General features: G+C 48.5%; 1 protein-coding gene across 2 annotated transcripts; it reads right to left on the bottom strand.

Annotated features, from left to right (window-relative positions):
- Nucleotides 1–407: 407 nt before the first annotated feature.
- Nucleotides 408–16,612, bottom strand: GFI1 (growth factor independent 1 transcriptional repressor). 2 transcript variants are annotated; one of them, XM_054036624.1, is made up of 8 exons: nucleotides 16,532–16,612; nucleotides 16,253–16,427; nucleotides 12,599–12,838; nucleotides 11,659–11,865; nucleotides 5,634–6,049; nucleotides 5,406–5,543; nucleotides 3,244–3,409; nucleotides 408–1,812 (listed from the first exon to the last, which is right to left on the bottom strand). In XM_054036624.1, the coding sequence occupies exons 3-8, from the start codon at nucleotides 12,711–12,713 to the stop codon at nucleotides 1,634–1,636; spliced, it is 1,221 nt and encodes a 406-aa protein (XP_053892599.1). In that variant the 5' UTR covers nucleotides 12,714–12,838; nucleotides 16,253–16,427; nucleotides 16,532–16,612; the 3' UTR covers nucleotides 408–1,633. The 2 variants fall into 2 exon arrangements, with proteins under 2 accessions (XP_053892599.1, XP_053892600.1); XM_054036625.1 differs by lacking the exons at nucleotides 16,253–16,427; nucleotides 16,532–16,612 and adding an exon at nucleotides 12,946–13,067.
- Between the last annotated feature and the right edge of the window lie 5,245 nt (nucleotides 16,613–21,857).

The raw sequence follows: 21,857 nt of genomic DNA, 5'->3' as shown, positions 1-21,857 counted from the left end.
GTGACTTAAGAACTTTAGTCTCATTTGATTTCAATGGGAGTTGGGTGCCTAAATACCTTTGAGGATCTAGGTCTTAGTGCCTACATCCCATTGACTTTCAATGAGACGTATGCTCCTAAGCCCCTGTCTCTTAGCTTCTTAAATTTTTAGGGAATTTTTGAAAATCTGCCCCATGTGTAAAGTGCCATGCCCGCCTATCACAATATATATGGATCACTTGATGATTACCTGTTCTGTTCATTCCTTCTTGGGCACCTGGCATTTGCCACCATTGGAAAACAGGATACTGGGCTAGATGGACATTTGGTCTGACCCAGTATGGTCGTTCTTATGTTCTTATACAATGTTGCACAATAATAAAGAGTGAAATTTCCTAACTCTGTTGAACTTCAATGAAAATAACTATAGAGGATCCTCAATACTTTATTAATTTAAAACATTATTCCAATAAATATGTACCAATAAACATAAGACACTCCATAAAATCTAAATAAAGACATTTACAATCCTGCCAACAAAGTAAAAACAGCATATTTTTTCACTGAGGTACACACAGGGTCATTTAAGGCAAATTCAATCAATTACAGGTCCATAATTATTCCTGCCCACCCTTGGCATGGTAGCATTTAAAAATAAAAATAAAAAACCCTAATATACAAACAAGTCTATCAGTAACTTGTTAGTTCCTTCCCAGTTATTTATAATCAAACCCAGAGTGCTGGTGCTGATGGTCATTCTGGACAGAAAGCCCATGCCTTCTATTTGGTCCTGTTCTTTTCAGTCAGGGGCAATCTGTTGTTCTCAGGAGTTCCTAGTTATAAGGCATTACTCTGTGCTTTGGCTTTTCCTGTTGAGTCCTTCATAGGCTTCTCCTTCCCCAACTGATGTAGAGCAAAATCCCAACCTTTTCAGACAAGCAACCCTACTAACACACACACAAACACACACACACACACACAAACACACACACACACACACACACTCACCCAACCAGGCCTTGTCTATACAGACAGACAGAGAGAGCTGGAAGGACAGGAGACAAGGGCCTGATTCTCTTCTCACACTAGTTTTACAGCAGTGTAAGTCCCGATTTACACGAGTGTAAGTGAGATCAGAACCAAGCCCAAGCTGATTCCTTGGTGCTGAATGCCGCGAGATATCAGTCCAGCTCCTCCACTACAAGCCCTCCAGACAGAGAATGATCAATAAAGCTATTTAACAGTTAAACTCAACAAAAGCAAGCACTTTTCATAACATTACCTAACAGCTCAGTGTGTTTATCATGTAAACTCTGTTTCCCTGCAAGTTAATTTCAAGGAATTCATCTTTGCCATGGGTGAAGGACTTTCCAGTTCACCAATATTTTCTAGCTTATCCACACTTGGAGCTTCAGGTTTCAGATGGAAATATTTATTTTCCAGTGTTGTGAGAGAGAAAGTCCAGCCTTTCAGATCCACTTTCAGAGTCCTTCTGGTTGAACTTTCAAAGCTGTGTCCCATCCTATCCTCCCTGAGATCCTTCCCCAAAAAGTAATGCCAGGGTCTGTGCTAAAGGGCATGACTCAGGGCCATCAGGGAAGGAAGGGAGTCTCTTCACATAGTGTTGTAGGTGCTTTCTGTATCGCAGCTGGTTCTCATTTCAGACCGTGTTGTGTCTCCCGATGTCTCCTTAAATCCACCTTCCTCTGGAACCCTTTGCCACACAGATCACAGCCAAAGGGCTTGAAGCCGGTGTGCTTACGACTATGGGTGATGAGGTTGGAGCTCTGGCTGAAGGCTTTCCCACACACCTGGCACTTGTGGGGCTTCTCACCTACAAGGAGAAGGGGATAAAGAGGGCAGGCCTCATATTAGACAATCAACGTAGCATCCAGGCAGATCCAGGACAAACTAGCCATAGTCAATGTGCCCCATGCTTTGAAGTGATTTCCACGCTGCAATATTGTCATCTCTAAGTGACCAAAGAACAGGGTCACTCTCCCTGGGACAATACTATGGGTGAAATCCTACCCCATTTAAGTTAATGGCAAAACTCCCTTTGATTTCAATGGGGACAGGACTTCAACCTATGTCTCATTTCAGTAATGTATGTTACCAGATTCTGGTCTCGCTTATGCCAGTGTAATTCCAGAGTAAATCCATCAGCTGGTTTAGAATCTGGCCAAAGATTTGGTCAATAAAGTTCAATTTAAAAAAAAACTGATTGTCTTTCTTCTTCTCTTCCCCCGTCCCATTTTACTATTTAAATGGTTCAGCTGAACCAAATTTTTCAAATGTATCCACTAAAGTTTAGTTTGTCTCAACTTGAGACAAATTCTAAGTCAGCCAATGGATTTACTCTGGAGTTACACCTGAGTAAATGAGACAACTTTATAATAATAATATTTAAATTTGTTTTTCACAACCACTTGTGACCTTTTTGAAAGTCAAATACTTTGACAAACAGCACTGATTTTATATATGTATATTCAGATCACTCATTTTCGATGATTTAAATCCATGATGCTAGCAGTTTGAAAGGGAAGCTTTATTTTTAAAGGTCCCTGAGAAAACCTGCTGCCTCTTTCAACAACATTCTTTGAAAAATGCTTTCCTTGAGTAATTTATCTGCAGTGTATTAATTTCCATATTCATTATCACCAACAATGAAACTTGAGAACTATGCACCTCTCCTCCCATTAAATGCCAGACTGCAACCATTTGATTGGAAAGTCCGGGTGGAAGCCCAATAGATAGATAATCTCTGAGTAAATATTTAGACTGAGAGTTGGACCCTGGGCCCTTGAGTTTAGTGTTTAATCTAGAGGAGGAGGCTGCTGCTGCTATTGTAAAGTGGCAGGCTATGCAGATGGAGATGCAGCAGTCAGATTCACCTGTCATTTTCCAAGGGCCATAGCTCTAAATCAAGGCCATATGAATATTCTGCTCTACGAATCATCTTACAGAGAAGCCCTTCTGAATAACCACAGGGAGGATCCTATTAAAGCAACACTGATTGGACAGTGAGGATTTCAGGTATTAAACAGAGGCTGTTCATGAAACCAAGTTCAAATTTCCCTTCTTTGCACCATTGCTCCGCTTGGGTTTCCACAGTGTGAACTACTCCAGTAGGGCAAGGGCCCGGCAGAGGGAGCTGCGTGCACTGGTCTGGCTGAAGATGAATGGATTGGTGGGAGGAGAGAATCTCCTCTCCATAATCTATTCTAATGAATAGGGGCTGAACGCCAGCTGCTGCAGGGCTGACCTGTGTGAATGAAAGTGTGTTTCTTCATGTCAGATTTCTGGTGGAACCGTTTCCCACAATACTGACACGGGTAGGGCCGGGTGTCCGAGTGGATGAGCAGGTGGGTGGACAGGGTGGAAGATCTCTTAAAGCTCTTGCCGCAGATCTTACAATCAAAGCTGCGTTCCTGCAGAGAGAGGAAAGACACACACCCCGTTATGCCACTCCCAAGGTCTCTTCGCAATGCAGTTAGCCTGCCAGTGCATTAACAAACACCCCCATCCCAGGAACCACATCCTCTTCCCCAGTACCCACTACGCCCAGTGGAGGCACTAACCTTGGCATTACTGCCCCACTTGGTAAAACACATCCCTGATTCACAGTCAGATAAATTCACCTTCCTCCCAATTCTATGCATCACTCAGACCTAGTGATGTAATGGTACGGCTCTTCCAGACCAAGGGACTGTGTGGGACTAGCTACTTTGGTGCCCCAGACTTTGGGGCTCCAATGGAGAAGCCGTAAGACTTCGCTAAGCAGCCTGATGGCCACAGTACAGTGGGGCATTTGGTTAATGACATTGCAAAGTACAGGACCCCACCTGACATCTTAACAGTGCTGAGGACTGTGGGAGAGTGAGGCATTGAGGGGAACTTTTGGATTGGGTTGAATTCTGTTGGGCAGTTATTGTTTGCTGCTAGTTTAACTTTTCATCAACATTCAGGTCAAAGGTGCCTAAGGCTTTAAGATCAGAGCCTTTCTGGTTGTTAATATTTCTATCAATCAAAATACATACACTGGAACCACCACTACCTCTCCCTTCACTCAACTTCCCATCAGACCTTTAGACACCCCATCACGCACTCCTCTCCTCCTTTCACCTATGCTCCCTCTCTAGACACCACATCGCAAAATCCTCTCTTCCTTCAGTGCTTCTTCCCCTACCACACACTCCTCTCTTCTCTCAGCACTCACTCTCCTCCTCCAAGGCCATGTTATGCTTTTCAGACACGTCTGCTTTAAGTCTGTATTTGGCAGGCAGCATTTGCTTGTTGTGCTCGGCCCCAAATGCTTCCTCCTCAGGGTTTGAATACACTGAATGCTCTTTTTTCCACTGTTTAACTGGCGATATTTCCCTTCCTCAGACGCCCTGCAGTCGCACACTCATTCACTTGCAAATAAAACAGCAAACAAGTCTCTCTGTAACTCTGGCCTCCTGAAGCTGACTTTGGGAGGGAAGATTTGCCAGGCCAAGTGAGTGGGTGAAGGGAAAATATGGTACAATATCAGCAGGTGGAAAAAGTTACAAATCCTCCTACCAAAATTAACGACCATATTCTTCTTGTGTGTGACTCAGATCAATTTGAGATGGGTGAAGTCTGCTCTCTACACACGACTGGGTATTCAGGTGTTCCCTGCACACACACACACACACACACACACACACACACACACACAGTAACTAAAAAGGAGGGCAGATTCACTCCTTTTGGGGCAAGGCTGCCCGGGGGGGGGCAAGTGGGGCAATTTGCCCCAGGCCCCAGGCCCCACAGGGCCCCCACAAGAATATAGTATTCTATAGTATTGCAACTTTTTTTATGGAAGGGGCCCCCGAAATTGCTTTGCTCCAGGCCTCCTGAATCATCTGGGTGGCCCTATTTTGGGGGAGAGCTGGAGGGCGGAGACAATGAGTTTCTTTAACTGCTACAAAAGTCCACCATCCTGCTGCAAGGTCCTGACTTTGGGTGAGAGTGAGACACAAATTCATGACATGAACGGTTGTTTTATTTGTAAAGTACCATAGGTGTCCATAGCTCATTACAGACAAACACAGGGCCTGGGAAGTGTGGAGGAAGTTTGGTATGTATTATATTTTGTTAATTTCATTCTCAGTGTTTATAGTGCCTGGATCCCGGATGCCTACCTGTCACCATGTTCTCCTCATTCAATAGCCCACCTGCCACTGTGCCGCCATCAGCCTCAGCACAATCCTTCCTCTGAAAGACACTATGCCTCTCTGACCCCCTCACCCTGAGTGCTTTCCTGCACCATGGCCCGCTCACCCTAAGTGCCCACCTACCACCATTCAGTTGCCTCAGCTGCCTCTTTGGTTCTGTACCCACGGCCCTGGCTACCTGCCTTAGCACTGCATGCCCCCACCAATGTGCCTGCCCTGCTCTTACCTGGGAGTGCACAGTCTTGTGCTGCTCCAGGCTGACCGCATGGCCGAAGGTCTTGCCACACATGTCACAGGCAAAGGGTCTGGTGCCGCTGTGCGAGCGGCGTACATGCACCTCCAGGCCATGTGGGGTGGAGAAGACCTGAGGGGAGAGAGCACACAGGGGTCAGGCAGGCTAGCATGGGGAGCCAGGGGCTCGGATAGGACCGGAGTGGGGGAGGTCAGTTCCTACCTTGCTGCACTTGACGCACTTGTAGGAGCCAGTGCTGATCAGCATTGGGCGGCACAGAAGCTCTGACTCCACCTTGATCCCACCTGGGCCTTTCTCCTGCTGCAGCCCAGGCTGGGCCTCTGCATAGAGGCCGGGTGTTGCTGCTGATGGCCGCTCGAAGAGTCCCAGCCCAGGGGAGCTGAAGTCACTATAAAGTCTCAGGGCTGAGCCACAGTCTGCCCCAAAGAGGGCAGACTCCGAGCTCCGCTCACAGAAGAGCCCCAGGGCTGAGCTACGCTCCAACGTTGGGCAGGGCCTGTAGTTCTGCACCAAATGCCTCAGCTCAGAGCTGCCCAGGGTGCTCCATGCATATGGCTTGAAGGGCACTGAGAATGGGGGCACCTCATCCAGGGAGGGGCAGACAGAACGCTCAGACGCTGTGGAAACACAAGGGGAGGGAGCGATTAGTGGGGTTCATAGCCACCACCCATTGGGCACAAAGCAGCACCTCAGAAGCCCAACACAGGTTCCAAAGCCAGAAACCTATCAGTGCTGCACACTCACTCACATGAGGGCTGCCTCTAATCTCTCACAAGGGGAGGGAGGGGGCTGTTTCCCTACATAGCGCACTATAGGCTTAATGCATTCATTGCTCCACTCTGCACAGGCTGCCAAAGCCAGCTTTTCAAAAATGGCCACTCATTTGGGGTGTCTCAGTTTTTGGGTGGCCCACTTGGAAACTTTGGCTTGATTTTCATAGATGTTGCTCACCTGCATCTCCCTTTGACTTTGACTGGAGTTTTGGGTACTCAGCACCAATGAAAAACATACCTAATATGTCTCTCAGACTGGGCACCTAAAATTAATGGCTACATTTGAAAATTTTGGCCTAAATGACTAGGCAGTAATGTAAAGCACACATAATAAATACATAAATAATGAGCCTAGCTCTTATATAACACTTTTCATATTCTCCTACACATACCATTATGGACATGCCAGTAGCAGCTCCCTAGTTAAAAGTGTGTTACGTTTTGCACTTTTAGCAGAACTGAAATCCTTCTGTTTCCCAATTTAATGTCTGAATTAGTCTCCAGATTTGGCACCAGAAGTCTTTAGAGAACAGTTGAATTGTCTCTGTAATGTTCCTCACTTTTGCAGAGGAAACATTTTTAAATGGTCTCTTGCTGAAATGGAGATGTGTAATGCTCACATTTCTCTGGGTTCCTTTAGTAAAACAAGCATGAGCCCCACAAACTCTGAACTTCGCAAACTCCAGCCCTGACAAATATTATGAAAACCGTGCGCATAAGCCACATTTAAAATTAAAGACACAAAAGAGAGTGATTGCCCTTCCTGGTCATAACCTACATGAACTGCACCACAACAGACTGCTGGAGGCTCAGATCCATCACTTCTGTTTTGCCAACAAAACGAAAACAAAAATGTTCGAGTTGTTTTGGGTTTTGTGCTTTGCCAAAATTTCCCAGCCAGCTTTAACCTGAGCTAGCAGTTCTGTTCATACCCCTGGTGAGGGAGATGGGCAGCAGGGATATAGAAATGGGCTCTGGGAAAGAGCTTGAGCTCCAGAGGGCCATGAGGATTGAGCAGGGAGAGCCAGGTTTGGAGGACATGGCTGGTCAAGTGGGACTTTTGAGAAACAGGGGGGTAAACAGAGATGTGGAGGAAATAGGCTTGGGGCATGTAGCTCAGAGCTAGGACATGAGACATGAAGAGATGGAACCCAACTGTCTCAGCCCTGACACATTGGACCTTAAAGGGCTCCCTGAGTACTACTGCCTTGGCTCCCCACCGCACCAGCCAGCAGCACAGTGGGAGTCGAGTGTCTCTGTGCTGAGGCATCTGTGTATCAAGGGCTCTCCACAGCATAGCTACACTATGGACTAGGAAGAAGAGGCAACAGTGGAGAGTATTTAATTCACTCTTCACATGCTGATGCCTCCACATAAAGCCATTGGGCTTCATCACCTCAGGCTGCCTGAACAACCCCACCTCTCCCTCAGCCAAACACCTCTTCCTGCAAACTCCCACTTTTATATCCACAATTACTCCCCTGGCTCCTCACATCCCCTGTCAATTCCTGGCTTCCAGAGGCAGCCTCACACCCTCTCAAAAACCCCTTGACACACCAAGATGAGGGTGAAGATATGTGGCTATGTATGCTGTGAAGGAGGGAGTTGAGATGGAAAAGGAAACTGATGAGTGGAGATAGAGCGCTGAATGACTTGGCTCTTATTTCCTTGCTTTATGTTGGTGGGATATGCAGTCTAGAAACCTCACATCAAAATAAGGAAGATTTTTGGGTGGGAATACCCACACATATCACACACACTCACTCATACAAACTGAGTCTGTAATGCTGACACAATGGTGAACACGGTTTGTCCTGCTCTGTATTGACTGCAAAGCTGTGGTCAGCAGCATGTCAGCTCTCTCGGTTCTTCACAACCAGTGTCACAGTGTTGTCACCTATTGCAATTTGATCACAAGTCTCAGAGTATTTGCTGGTTCTCTTAAAGCCCCAGCTTCCGGAAGGATGTGATTTCATCAGCATTTCAGCTTTCTTTCTGTTATTAAAGTAATTTTCAGACATTCATGGTTGGGGTGGAAAGCTTGAAAACATGACCCTTCAATGCTCCAGCACAAGAAGGCAAATCAAAATACCCCCAGGGCCTTATTTTTAAAATCTCATGATTTTTAAGACAGTCTCTTTATTTTTAGGGGTGGGGGAAGGGACTGACTTATGATTTTGACCCCTTGGAGTAGGCAATAGGGATGTGGTAACATTGGGTAGTGACGACCAGTCCTGTAGAGTCCCACCCACATAGATACACACCCTTCCTAGGAGTGCGGGTGCCAGGGCAGAGCACCCCACACACTGGGCACACCCTCACTAAGGACTGGATGGAGTCACAGAGGCACAGCCCTGAGGTGGGGTGGGATGACACTGCTCCTCTGCCCCAGAATGCTTCCCAGCACCAAGGGCAGTGCAAACTGCTCCCTTCCCTATCCCTGTGCCTGGGCAGAATCATGTCCAGCCTTCCCTCCACCCCCCTTCTCCCTAGCCCATTTAGGCTCCCCCAGGAGCACAGGTGCTGCAATTTTGCCCAGCTTTACATAGTTCATGCAAGGGAGGCGAAGAGCCCATCCCCCATAAGGGCTAGTGGGACTTTAGCCCTAAATGACTGAACTAATAAATGAATAGGCAGCACTTTACATACACAAAGATACACACAAACACACACCCCTATTTCTCTGCCTTCCTAGCTAGAGTCTTATACCTGGGAAAGGTATCATGCAAATTCAATAGCAATGATATATTTAATAGTATATATTAATATGATTTAAATTAATCAGTTATAGACTATGAATATAGCCAGGTGTTATTACATACATACATATAAAGAGAGCTTATAGGTATAATGTATTTATATACTGCAGTAATTTGCATAAATAGGGTAGATGTATGGTATTTATAAATATTATTAGTAATACTATAAATAAATCTACTCTATGCAAATTACTATGGCATAAATACAATATTCAGATTTAATTTTGCGCACTAATGAAATGTGAATACATATATTCGTTTTGCAGATCACATGGAATACGAACATGAATCGTATTCTATTCCACTATAGGCACATAGCATATGTATTCTATAGCGTTTGTGTCTATATGCACACTCTCACTGCCTGTGCCCGATATGAATTTAATTTAGAAAAGCTGTTTCTCTCTTTTCTTTCTTGTCAAGCACAGCAACGATCTTTCCACAGGAGAATAAATCCCGCCGTGAAAAATCAAATATTGTATCAATACATCCCCGCGACCTAATTAGACCGTTATTTGTCTTAAAAATTTCTGGGACAGAGAAGTTGGCGAGGGAATGGGCGCTGAGGGGGGCGGACTGGGGAGAAAGAATTGGTGGGAGGAAGCTTGCTCTCCTGACACCGCTTTCAGGCTTGCCAGACAGCTCGTACCTGTCTCCGTACTGATGCCAATCTGGATGGAGTATTCAGTGTAACGATTTCAGCAGCATTATTAGGGGCCACGCCTAGCGGGTCGGATCAGTGGATGCCAGGGACACCTGCAATCCCCACTTCACTCCTGGGATATGTTCGTTAAGAATTTAACGGGGACAGAGCCCTCCAGTATTGATGCCCCCATCGCATAATCAGTTTCAGCTATAAAAGATTATCTAATTTTGTTAAGACACTCGCTCGGAACGCACCTTCCTCGACGCACTCATAGTAAATGAAGCGCTTTAGGCAAGTGAATTTTAGGAGGGGAAAAATAATCGTGAAAAAAAACTAGGCGCAGATCTAGTGAAGACTGTCTCTCCAGTGATCTGTGTCCACGTGTTTACAGACGCAAGATGGGTGAGATAATAGGTTTTGTTGGCGAAAGAGACAAGCTTTCGAGCGTTCACAGAGTTCGTCTTCAGGGCTTTGTAAACTGGACAGCTTGTCTCGCTCACCAGCAGAAGTGGGTCCAATAAAAGATTCCACCTCATCCACCTTGTGCCTCTAATATCTGGACCTGGGACCAAAATGGCTACAACAACGCTTCGTATGTGTACACACTGCGGCAGGGGCGCGATCTACGGGTCCCTCTCCACAAGCTATTAGTATGCAGGGAGAGGGGGGGGATTTAGTGTTAATTATATTGTTATTATTAATTAGAATGCAGATAACTAAGCAAACCAGATCGAATTGCATCCCCACATTTTGTCGTGTGTACAATTTTGTTTGCCTTGACTCAAACCCTGGGGGCTTTTAAAATGTAGAGCTGCTCCCCTATTAGATACAGACGTGGCTATGCAGTGACATTACAGGGACAAAGTAGGAATGAAAACCAGGAACAGGTTTTTGTTTGTCTGCGGGGGTTTCTTGATCTTGTAAAGCTGAGACAATTTTCTACCTTTCCAGCGACAGAAATTGTTGCTTTTTGCACCGAGTTTATGCACGCACACACTTTGTCTTTTTTCAGCTGCAGCTTTTTAACGGAGGCAATAAAAAGCTTTGTTATTTTTGTTATAAAACGACACGATTGTATTTTTAAATGAGATAGTATTCAAGCCAAAGTCAGGTCTGCATCTTCTCCCACTGCTCCGGCCACATCAAAGGTACAACCAGGGAGCTAGAGACAGAGCTGTAGCTATAAGTGTGAGCTTCCTGGATTTGGGGTGTTTAAATCTGACCGTCATTATTTTCATCTGTTTTTCAGGAATGCATTTTTAGAAAAGAAAAAAAAATCCCTTTTTAGACAAGAAACAAGAAATAACTTGAATGGGAGTTAGGAAAGTATCTAACGGATAATGCACACACACACACACACACACACACACACACTTATATTTACTATAGGTGTATAGATAGCCGTGTATCTACATTTACTAGTTTTCATAACACGTATTCCCTAGCGCAGTCCGATCTATCATATAAGAAAACTCAGAGACACTGTAGCAGCCTATTATATTTAGACACCAACAAAACTAATTTTATACTCCTGTGATTTGCATTCTTCAATATTTCAAAGCTCTTCAGTCAAATTATTTTTTTATATTCACTCGTGTCCATGCTCAATCCAGGCTAGATCCTGCTCTGTATGAAGCCAACAGGAATGTTGCCCTCCGTGAACTAAAATACCTCTGGATGCATGTTTAAAACTGGAGTAAGATGCACAGGGAAGCTCATTTCTAACCCAAAGCAATGTACAGGGGTTGTCGGGATTTAGTGTAACACACAGTGGAGGCTTTCTTCTTAATAGCTACACGAACATTGGTAAAACAACCGACAGCTGCTGCGTTTGCATTCGTGCTGGTCGGTGCTGACCGGGAGTGTATCAGACAGGAACCCCCATCACTCTCCAGCCCAGCCGATTTCCGTGGGCTGGGACGGCCCCCGACGGCCGGCTCCCTGAGAAGAGGCTGGAGAGGAAGACAGACCCTTCCCCTGGGCTGCCAGCCGCGCCCCCTCCCAGTCAGAGACCCCAGCCCGCAGGCGGTGCTGGCTCCGGGCCCTACCTGGCGAGACGGACGGGGACGGGGGTCTCCAGAAGTCCTCGAACTCCGACGCTCTGTCGCAGACGCTGCCCTCGCAGCTGGGAGCCGAGTCGGAAGCGCCATCGACGGCCTCGCTCAGGTGGGATTCCGGGGAAGAGCGGCCCCGGGGGGGCTCCGGGTCCCGGAGGCCGGAGCTGCACAGACCCGTCTCTCCCGGGATCTTACTGTCTGCGGGGGACAGAGGCGAGAAGGGCCCTTACCCCGGGGTAGGTGGGGAGAGCAGGACCCCTCAGCCCGGCCCGCGGGGCCCCTGCCTCCCCGCCAGGGCAGCGTCCCCCTGCGGGCAGCCCCGCAGCCTCGCCGGGGCCCCAGCAGCGCCCCTGCTCCAGCACCCGGGCAGCATCTCCCTCTGTCCCCGCCGCTTCCCCAGCTCAGCCCCGGCGCGCTGCTTCTCGGGGAGACCCGCAGACGCGGCCCTTGCCAGGGCTGGGCTCGGGCCGGCTGCCCAGGGGTCCCCATTCAAACACTAGCCGAGGGCAGCGGGGTCCTCGGGGCAGTAGGGGGCAGCCCCCTGGACTGCAGCTCCGGCTGCCGCTTACCAGGCGCTGAACTCCCCCAGTACAGGGCGAGTACCTGGCAAGGGGCAGGCACGGGGCAGAGACCTGGTCGCTGGGATCCGCTGGCCCTTGGGCCGCATCTCCCCACCTCCCCCAGTGCCCCATTGCTACAAGCACCAGTCCCCGCACCCCCCCCCCACACACACACCGGGCCGCGTGCCTTTGCCCCGCGAGCTCCCCCGAGCCCCCAGCCCGCCCTCCCAGGGCTCTGTAGTTGCCTGCAATGAACTGGCACAGCCCCCTTGTCGCAGGTCAGGCTCTGATCCCCCACCTCCATCTGTACCGCTCCAAGCCGTGCCCGGAGCTGCAGTGCCGCGGCCCCCGACCGCAGGTGCCCGCCCTACCTGCACAGATCTGGGCCAGCACGCTCTCCAGGCGCAGGCTGTAGTCCTCGTCCGGAGAGCGGGGCTGGTGGTAGCTGTGCGCCTTCTTACTCTTCACCAGGAAAGACCTCGGCATGGTGAGGCTGCTCCTGCAAGGCGAGGCGCCTGTCACTCTGCGCGACTGTGTCCGCGCCCCGGACACCCCAAATCACTGGCGGCGCCACCCGTGAATCGCCTTAAATCCCCAGCCTTGGCTGTGCTCTGCAGAGAGATTTGACAAGCCATTGGTTAGGGATCTCCGGGGGGACTGGGAATCGGGACAGGGCGGGGAGGGGCGAGGGGACGGGGCAGGGGAGGAGCATGCGTACAGGACGCTCCGTTCACCAGGTGGCATTCAGACAGGTGGTTTCAAAACAACGCATCTCCAGACGCATCAGCCACAAACGGGGCTATCGGTTGGGGGGAGGGGGCTGTTCGTTTCTTAGGTGTCTCCAACCAGCTGGGAAATCAAACCCGCAGCGCTGCGAAGGAGCGACACTGCTCGCTCACTCCGTTGTTACTCAAACGCGGGCGTTACGCAGTCCTCCCCCCATCTTTCATCAGGAGGGTGGGCTGGTGGGAGAGGGGCTGCTTGCAGCTTGTTGAGCAACAGGCATCCAACAGACGGGGAGAAATAACACGCTAGTCTCCTTTTGCACCAGGCTCACCTTGGAGAGCTCACACGGGAGCAATCTACCCAGGCAGTGCAAACGAGGCGGATCATGTAGTGTGCCAATTTACCGAGGTTAAACTGAGCCAATTCGTCACTCACACAATCCTAACAAGAGACTGAAAGGCCCCACAAATATCACTGTGCTCTCATTCCCCCCCCGAGACTGCTAATAACAACAAATAGCTGGACAAACTGATTTCTAACCAAACTTTTGTGAGATGTCTGAGTTACAATAGCTTCATGTGTTTATCATTTGCATGGCTGCAAACATTTTTAAAGGTCATCAGCGGCGATATTGTGCGCGGGAACAATATGGTTTATTTGCAGGCTCTTCCCTCTCAGAGACTCTCAAGCAATAGCTTGTATCGGATTGATTTTGTGGGAGGTAAATTGCGAACAGAAAATAGCGGTGTCTTGCTCTGTTCTGCTGCGCTTCAGTACAAGGAGGGTCCTGGACACTGAGTACTGGGAGAAGGGAAAGTTTATTCAAGCACATCAGGAAAGAAATGCCAGCTACGCGCCTGTTGTCTGCTGCTGCTGGCAAGTAAGGAGAGCAGAAACCTGCTGTCTATCTCTGGATAATTTAGTGAGATCACTAATGTTCATTTACCCCTCCCCCTACTCAGTTAACAATCCCCGCCAGACACGATTCTGTGTGGACAGTCTCTTCATATTTGCATTAGATCAAAGAGCTAAAAACCAGCAGCGAAGCGTAGCCGCCTCGCAGACACACTTTCTGAAACGATGTAACAATTCGATATCATCTGGACACGTATGACTGACACCGTATTTCTGTCCCAGAGACTGTCTGCTAAAGGGTTTTCGGCGACCTCAGTGTAAGTGAGATTAATTTGCTTAGGGGGAGGGAGTATAATGAAATCTACAAACTAAATCCAAACTCGGAGAGTTATCCAGGTTGGAGTATCGTGGTACATCCCGGTCCTAGTTCAAATATCCGCTGTTGAATAAACTTTAAAAATATATACAATTGTAAAAACATTTTAACTGTAACACGGAAAACCGAGATCTCTCCACACACTTGGATCGAAAAGAAACCTGGGGGAGAAAAATCTGTTTATAGGTTTCCTTTGGGGTCTCCGGGGCCAGGGGTTTAACGAACAGGCACATCAAGCCTCAGAGATGGGCTGACACAACACCTGTACGACTCGGCACTTTGCAAAAGAGAAATACCCCATGTCTGAGCTCGAATGAGGGTTTCTTCTCCGCCAGTGCCGGCTCGCCAGTCCTGGGTAAGGTAAGGAGCCAGCCTGCCCTTTCCGTGAGGAAAGAAAGGAAGAGGCTGGATCTTGTCACGCACGGCATTGAACTTAAGCTGGGTTTGTTTTTCCTCTAATGACTCCAGTTTGTTATGAATAGCTAAAAGAGGTCCTGTCTGATTTCATTTACCCTGGTAGGGCCGGGCCCAGAGGGGAACCAATCAATTGCTGCACATACATTTTTCAGCGGGCAGCTCTGTAATTTACAATACCAGCAATCGATCGATTGCCTTTCATTGCTCACGCAGGTGTTTATTTTTTTGCCATCGAAAAGATGTAAACAAATATAGTAAATGTTATTCAGTGGGATAATTTTTAATCCCCTGTACATTAAAATAGAGGTTCTCTTGACAGGATCGCCCGAAAAGCAGTTGTTCTCTTCGCTACACTATTTTCAGATCGTTCTGTTTGCTAGAAACTGGTGGGAGAGTTTCTCCCCTGTTCCACCTGTTCCTTAATTCATCCTTGAGAAGGAGGCACTGTTAACTGTGAAAGAAAGGGGGTAAAAATCAAAGTGGCTTGATAAATTTGTTGACATATTTATCATGAGTACAGGAGCCTGCCCTCTATTGATTCACTAACACCTCAGCCTCGGGGGCCTCAAAAATATTTCAAACACTTTAAAAATCTCAACTTCTTTTTTTTCCCTCCAAAAGCCTGGGCACGTCTGTGCGATGGGCGCACCCCCCCCCCCCCAGCTTCGCTCCTTGCGTGCGCTCCAACACGTGTGCGCGCGCAGGGCTGTCCACACTGCCCTTCTTGTCTTTCCACGCATTCCTTCCACACACCTTTGGAAAGTTACTTCGTTGCCTGATTCCAGTTTGTTAGAGTAACTCGCTGCTTTCTCTGAACAAGACAAATCGGTTTCCTTATCTCAGTTCTGGCTGCTGCTTAAATCTGCGCTCCCTCCTGAAAGCCAAGGCCAAATTTTCGGAGATGGCAGATAATCCCAGCCAGTAAATGTGGGAACACGGTTTCCCAAACCCACCTGGCATTATCCGACCCACCCGCAAGGAAGTGAAACATATGGCAGGAACTCGGGGAGCGTTTAACCAACTGTTCTCGTCCCTCTGCGCCAGGAAATCAAAGCAAGACCCACATTCCCCAGTGATGCTGGCGCTCGGGCTTTTCGGACCCATGGATGTCAGACTCCGAGCCTGTCCCGGGGTCAGTCAGTGATGCGGCGAGGGCGCAGGCCTCGCTTTCCAGCAGCCTGTTACATTTCGGCCTCAGTTTTATCTTTGGGCAATTCGTGATTATTATTCGCCACGTGCTTTCGTTTCATTTTCTCTCCCCGCTCCCAGTTGCCGGGCTGTTATTAACTGTTCTCCTCGCTGCATAGAAAGAGGGAGCTGGGCACTCTCAGCCCTTCGCAGGAGGGCCGGGCAAAGCCAATTCCGTTTCCCTGCAGTGCCCGGGGCGCACTGCGCTCCAGACGGCTGCTGGAGAGGAACCGAGAGGGAGTCCGTTTTCCTAGCAGATCTGCCCTCTGCCACCACAGGGCAGACGTGTGTCTAACCTCCCCACCCCTTCGGGGCTCGGGGCAGGGCCGTCTCCCAGGGGCTGAGCAAAGAGCAGTGCTGGTAGGTTTGTCCTTTGCTCTCAGTGAGACCCGCGGGCCAAGGGGGACAGGACATTTCCCCCAGTCGGCCAGGGGCGCAAGGCAAGAAAAGGAAAGTTGCTTACCATTTGGAAGCGTGGCTGCTGACAGCTTTGTGCCACACAGGCTGCTAGTTTAGGTGACTTTAAATTTAGCCTCCCTTAAGGAGAGCTGGTGTTTGACTTTGCCCTTTTTTTTCTCAACTCCTTCAGAGCTCAGCCCCCAAAACCACAAATTCCACTTCCTGAGCGTTAGGAGCTTCTGCAACAAAAAATGCGTTTAAAAAACCTATCAAATCAACACCGGGTTTTCTCTCTCTCTCTTTTTCTCTCTCTCTCTCTTTTCCTTAAATGAAAAGGTCTTACCGTATTCAGCTTGGCAGGGTTCGCCGGGGTGACATCCAAGTGTCATTCTGCAATAGGGCGTTTCATTTCACTCGGGGTTCTGCTCTAGAAATTACACACAGCGAGCGGATCTATTCTTGGATCCTCTTCAACTTCCGCAACGAGAACAGGTCACAGATTCAAAACACAGATTGACTCAAAAAGGGGGGCGGGGGCTGGGGACTGTGCTCGGAGGAGCTGACACAAAACGTTCAGGGAAATTCAAACCTCTCAGCTCAGCCCCCCTGCGGTCCTAGGAGGGCTGAACAACCCCCACGGGGCAGTCTAGACGGGGGTTGTATTATGGATCGGGTTTAAGGCAGAGCATTGTACAAAGGAGCCCTTCCCTAGCCTAGAATTAACTTGTTGTGGAAACTCTTTTGGGATAAATACACCCAGCAGCGCTGAAAATACCGTGACACCCAAACCTAGAGGTTTGCTCATTTCCCTTTGGATTTAGGTAATGGTTAAATATGGAAGAGGTAGGCGAGATTGTCTCTCCCCCCCCCCCCCTTTGCACAGAGGTTATTGTAGCTACAGAGTGATTCAAACACCGCAGGCAAGAGACACACACTCGGGAAACGACTGCCTTAGAGCAGCCTTCCTTACCTAATTTCCGGTGGTCAGTTTGCTAAATTAGAAAGGATCTGTGAGAAAGGCGCTTGCTGCACGCAGCGTGCAGACCTGAAGTCACCAGAGCTAGTGGGGAAGGGGCGGAGGAAAGAACAGCTCAGCGGGTGCACCGTTATTATCCAATTTAGCAGCGCTTTACTTACTTCGTGCATGAAAAACGTCCTTTAAAATTAGAGAGGGGCTCAAAGCACTGCCTTCGCCGCTGCAGTTCTCCTGCCCCGCTCCCCAAAGTTTGCGGGTGCTCCGATCTGGGCTTTTGGCTCTTCTCATTATAAAAGAGAAGGGACAATTGATTGACACAATTCTCATTCTGAGCTAGTCTTGCATTCTGACACATCCCAGCGCCCTAAATCCGGGCTTCTAAGATCCCGGCATTTGATCTAGCCCTTCTGAGGTACACGATTTCTTTTGCGATGCACAGCAGGCAGAGTAAATGCACACCCTGGAGGGGAAAGGCTAGGTTGCTGAGGGCTTTGCAAATGGAGAGCTCAGATCTCCAACCTGCACAAAGACTTGGGGGCACCCCAGTCCCTGACTGCTGCTGCTCAGGGGAGAAGGTTCTCGCGGAAATAGTCAAGACTGTGCAAACACTGGCCGCACTACAGAGCTGACACTAGCGTTTTGAAGAACTGATTCAGAAACAGCTGGAGAATTGGGAGAGCTGCTGAAGATTGGGGAAGACAGAAGCTCTCATGAGCTTCCACAGGGCCTGATCTAAAAACCCAAAGAAGTCAATAGAAAGACTCCCATTGCCTTCAGTGGCCTCACAATACCCTGGGTCCCCACCTGCTGGGACCTGGCCTCTCATCCCCCCTTCTCACACCCAGAAGCACCGTGATGCACTGCCCTGTGCACCTACACCAGTTGCTAAACAGGTTCTTCTCTACACTCATGAATGATTTGTGTAGGTGACAAGGTGTGTAGTGAGGTTGAGTTCATGGTTGTGATGTGCTTAGAGATCCTGAGATGTGTGCAAAGTGTTATCATTAACAATCTCCAAAGAACTAAAGACAAAAATACCAAACAAATGAAGCTGCCCAACCTTTTCAATGATGCTAAGGTTGTGACATAAAGAAAATTCAAACTTAAGTCCGACACATTGTCCTTAACACTTTCACTGCTGCCAGAAAGTTCCAGGGTGCTAAGAACAGCTGTTTTCTATAGTGCATCCATGTACTGATATGTTATCAGGGCTTCTTTTCTCTTGCTCTAGCCTTTGTAGATTAAATTACAATGAAGGCCATGCATGGTGCCAATTTTATAAGTAAGTGTTGAAACCAACCAAGAGGAAATAACAAAGCCAGTGTGATTTTTAGTAGTGATAAAACACAGGGTCAGGAAACCATAATTCCAAGAATGTGCTGCGGACTCATCAATTCTGACTTTCACCAAGACACTTAGGCCCAGATCTGTAAAGGTATTTAGGCATTGCTGCACTTAGCATTGCAATACCTAACTGTTTCAGAAGCCTAAGGCTACATCTACACTTGGAGCTACTGGTGTGTTTCCTAGCTCACGCAGACATACTTGAGATAGCTCTCATCAAATCAGTGCACTAAAACCAGTAGCGTAGCCACAGTAGTGCAGACAGCAATGAACGGCAGCCAAGCCGAGTACTGACTCACAGGATCCAGGCTGGTTTGTATCCAGCACGACTAGCCCTTGCCACCTGGGTCCCCACAGCAATGCTACTATTTTTAGTGCACTAGCCCACTAAGAGCTAGTGCCAGTATGTCTACTGGAGCTGAGAATTACACAGCCAGCTCCAACTGCAGACATACACTGTATCATTTTCAGAAATAATTTAGGCCCTTAGGAACCTAAATCCCATTGACTGTCAATGAGAATTTGGCTCTTTAGACCTCCACAGGGTCTTGTTGGCAGTGTAGGGATTTTAGCCTGTTCCCCTCCGCCCGCCCCCCCCCCCCCCGCCTGCCAGAATTATGATGCATTTCTGGGGAAACACATTGCAGAAAGACCAGAGATACCTTGGATTTAGAAATAATAATAATAAATAATAGCATTGACTTTCTGCACAGTGGGCTCATGGGAGGGTGAAGCCTGCAGCTTCACGCCTACTGTGGATCATATAGGATGGATGATGATGATGAATTGCATTAACAACAGTGCAACTGTAGTGAAACACTGAAAAGCTGCCCAATCATTTCACTCAGTGAGGCACTAGGTCGTGAGGGAATGATGCACAGAATGAACATAAAATTGCTATGGTTAAAAGGGGCCAAACTCGAAGACTTTCTGTGCACATAACTCCCACTGAAGGCAAGGAGAGCATAAACTGCAAGTGTTGGGCAACCTGGTCCAACAGAGGAGTTTTCTTCCCAACTCTATGTCCTCTGTCCGGCTGACACGATTCCACGGGGGGAGGGGGGGAACAATCAATCAAAAGGCTTTTACACAATCAGAAAAACTTGACATACAGCTCAGCGGCAACAACCAACAAGCTACCACTAACCCCTAGCTATGGCCCTGTGCCTTCTCAGAGGCTCTCCCCAGCTGACTACCCTGGAGATGTTTTTACAGAGCGCTCTGGTTGAACCTTAACTTCCTGATAAGCTCTAAGGCACAGGTCCTCAAAGGTATTTAGGCACCTAACTCTCATTGGGTGTCCCTACACTGCAATGTAAGCCCACTGTTTATGGCACTCAAGTCTGCTGACCCATGTTAGAGAACCTGGGGCCTGAGCATATACACTGATGCTTAACCTTATGTTAAAATTTTTCTAACCCAGGCTCGTACCCGGGCCTCTGGCATCCACACTGAAGCATGCAGATCTGCGTCAAACCAACCATATCCCAGTGTCCCTAGAAGCCGCCCAAAATGTGGCCACTGTAGCCCTTTGTCCATAGGGCACTGTAGGAAAACTTTACTGCCCACCCTGCATGTTACAGGAAGTTTGAACAACCCGCCAATACGGCCTGCCAAGCATCATGGAGGAGACCCCATTTCAAGCAGGTCTCTGGTTTGCGCTTTCATTCTTGTGTCAGGAAATGGGCAGCAATTCCCAGAGGCGCTGGTGGACATTTTGGCACCATTTTCTGACCCACCAAAGGCACTTGACAGAGCTTTAGATGGAGCAGAAGGTGGTGGCAGAGGACAAGTAACCTGGCATGGCAGACTAGCACTGGGTGATGCTGCTCCGTACACACCCTATACCCACTTATGCCCCCTACGTAGACTGGAGCTTCTGGCACAGGGCCACAAGCCCAGACTGGTGGGCTCACATCATCATGCAGCCATGGGATGGCCAGCAGTCAGTCCAGAACTTCCGCACAAAGAAAGCTCCATTTCTGGCACTTTGTGAGCCGCTTGCCGCCCGACCCTCTAGTGTGAAGACACAAATGAGGCCACCACTGTCTGTCCAGAAGCGGGTTGCTAGAGCCGGCTGGAAGTTGACTGCCCCACACTGCTACAGGTCTGTTGCCAACCAGTTTGGTGTTGGCAAGTTGACTGTGGGTAAAGTGGTGGTAGAGGTTTCTGAGGTGGGTGGTTTACCACACAGTGGTGGGCATAACTAATATTCCTGTGGTAATTGCTGGCTTAGAGAGACTGGGGTTTCCAGACTGCATCAGGGCCATGGGACTTGTGTGCCCATAGTTTGCCCTCCTCAAGGAACATAAGTGCATAAACCACAAAGAGGGCTACTGCAATTTCTGAATGTCAACAGGGGCTGCATTGGAAAAGTTTGTGATGCCAGAGTTTTTGCTGATCAGGAGTCTACATGCATAGACAGGATGGGACACTATTCCCACCAAATGATCTTGTCATAAACAGAGCTACTGTCCTCATTGTTATTCTGGGGGACCCTACATACCCTCTTTTGCCTTGGCTTATGAAACCGTATCCTGATTTCAGAGGCCCTGGCCAAAGGCAATTTAATTACACACTCACCAGGTGTAGAATGGTTGTTGAATGTGCTTTTGCCCAACTGAAATCCCATTGGAGATGTCTAGAGACCCGTTTGGATGCCAGTGTCATCAGTGCTATCTGCAACACTGTGGCTTGCTGTGCTCTTCACAATCTCTGTGAAGCCAGAGGTGAGCCATTTCCCCCTGAATGGCCCAATGGCAGCGAGGGGCTGCTAAATCGGTGCACTCAGCCAGAAAGTGCACCTACCACAGCTGGAGCTGGATGTACTTAGGGAACAGAAATCAGGGATGCTTTGTGTTCCCACTTAAGAATTTGCATGGTCCAATGGAAGAGGAGGAAAAGTACCTCTCAGAATGTGCTTGTTGGGGGGATAGGGCTAATTAATTTGCGGGGGATTCAATGTTTGGGAGGTGGGGGGGCTTGAGTGCCATGCAATGTATTTATGAATGACGTGATGAATTATGAATTGGGGGCGGCAGGGCTTTAATTCAGCCGGAGCTGTCTGGAGCAGCGCTCTGGTAAATATTTTCAACCCCCCTGGCATGTTGAGGAAGGTGAGGTGCGGGGGGAGGGGGACACTCTGGGAAATACACTATAAGAATTTAAGTGCAGGGGTAGAGATGATTCACAGCATGGGGCCATATAAGGCAGTGATTGAAGTGTGAATTGCAGTACCTAACTGTATAGAGGAATAGCCTTTGCTTAGTAATGTCTAATTGCGCCTGATCGTGTGTTTTATTTCAAATCATGATTGTATGATAAGATGCAGTGATAGCAATGAACTTGC

Source organism: Malaclemys terrapin, chromosome 8 (assembly GCF_027887155.1).
Source record: "Malaclemys terrapin pileata isolate rMalTer1 chromosome 8, rMalTer1.hap1, whole genome shotgun sequence".
NCBI classification, from domain to species: domain Eukaryota; kingdom Metazoa; phylum Chordata; order Testudines; family Emydidae; genus Malaclemys; species Malaclemys terrapin.
The sequence above is the reverse complement of the archived record's forward strand: the minus strand, read 5'-3'. Positions and strand labels throughout refer to the sequence as shown.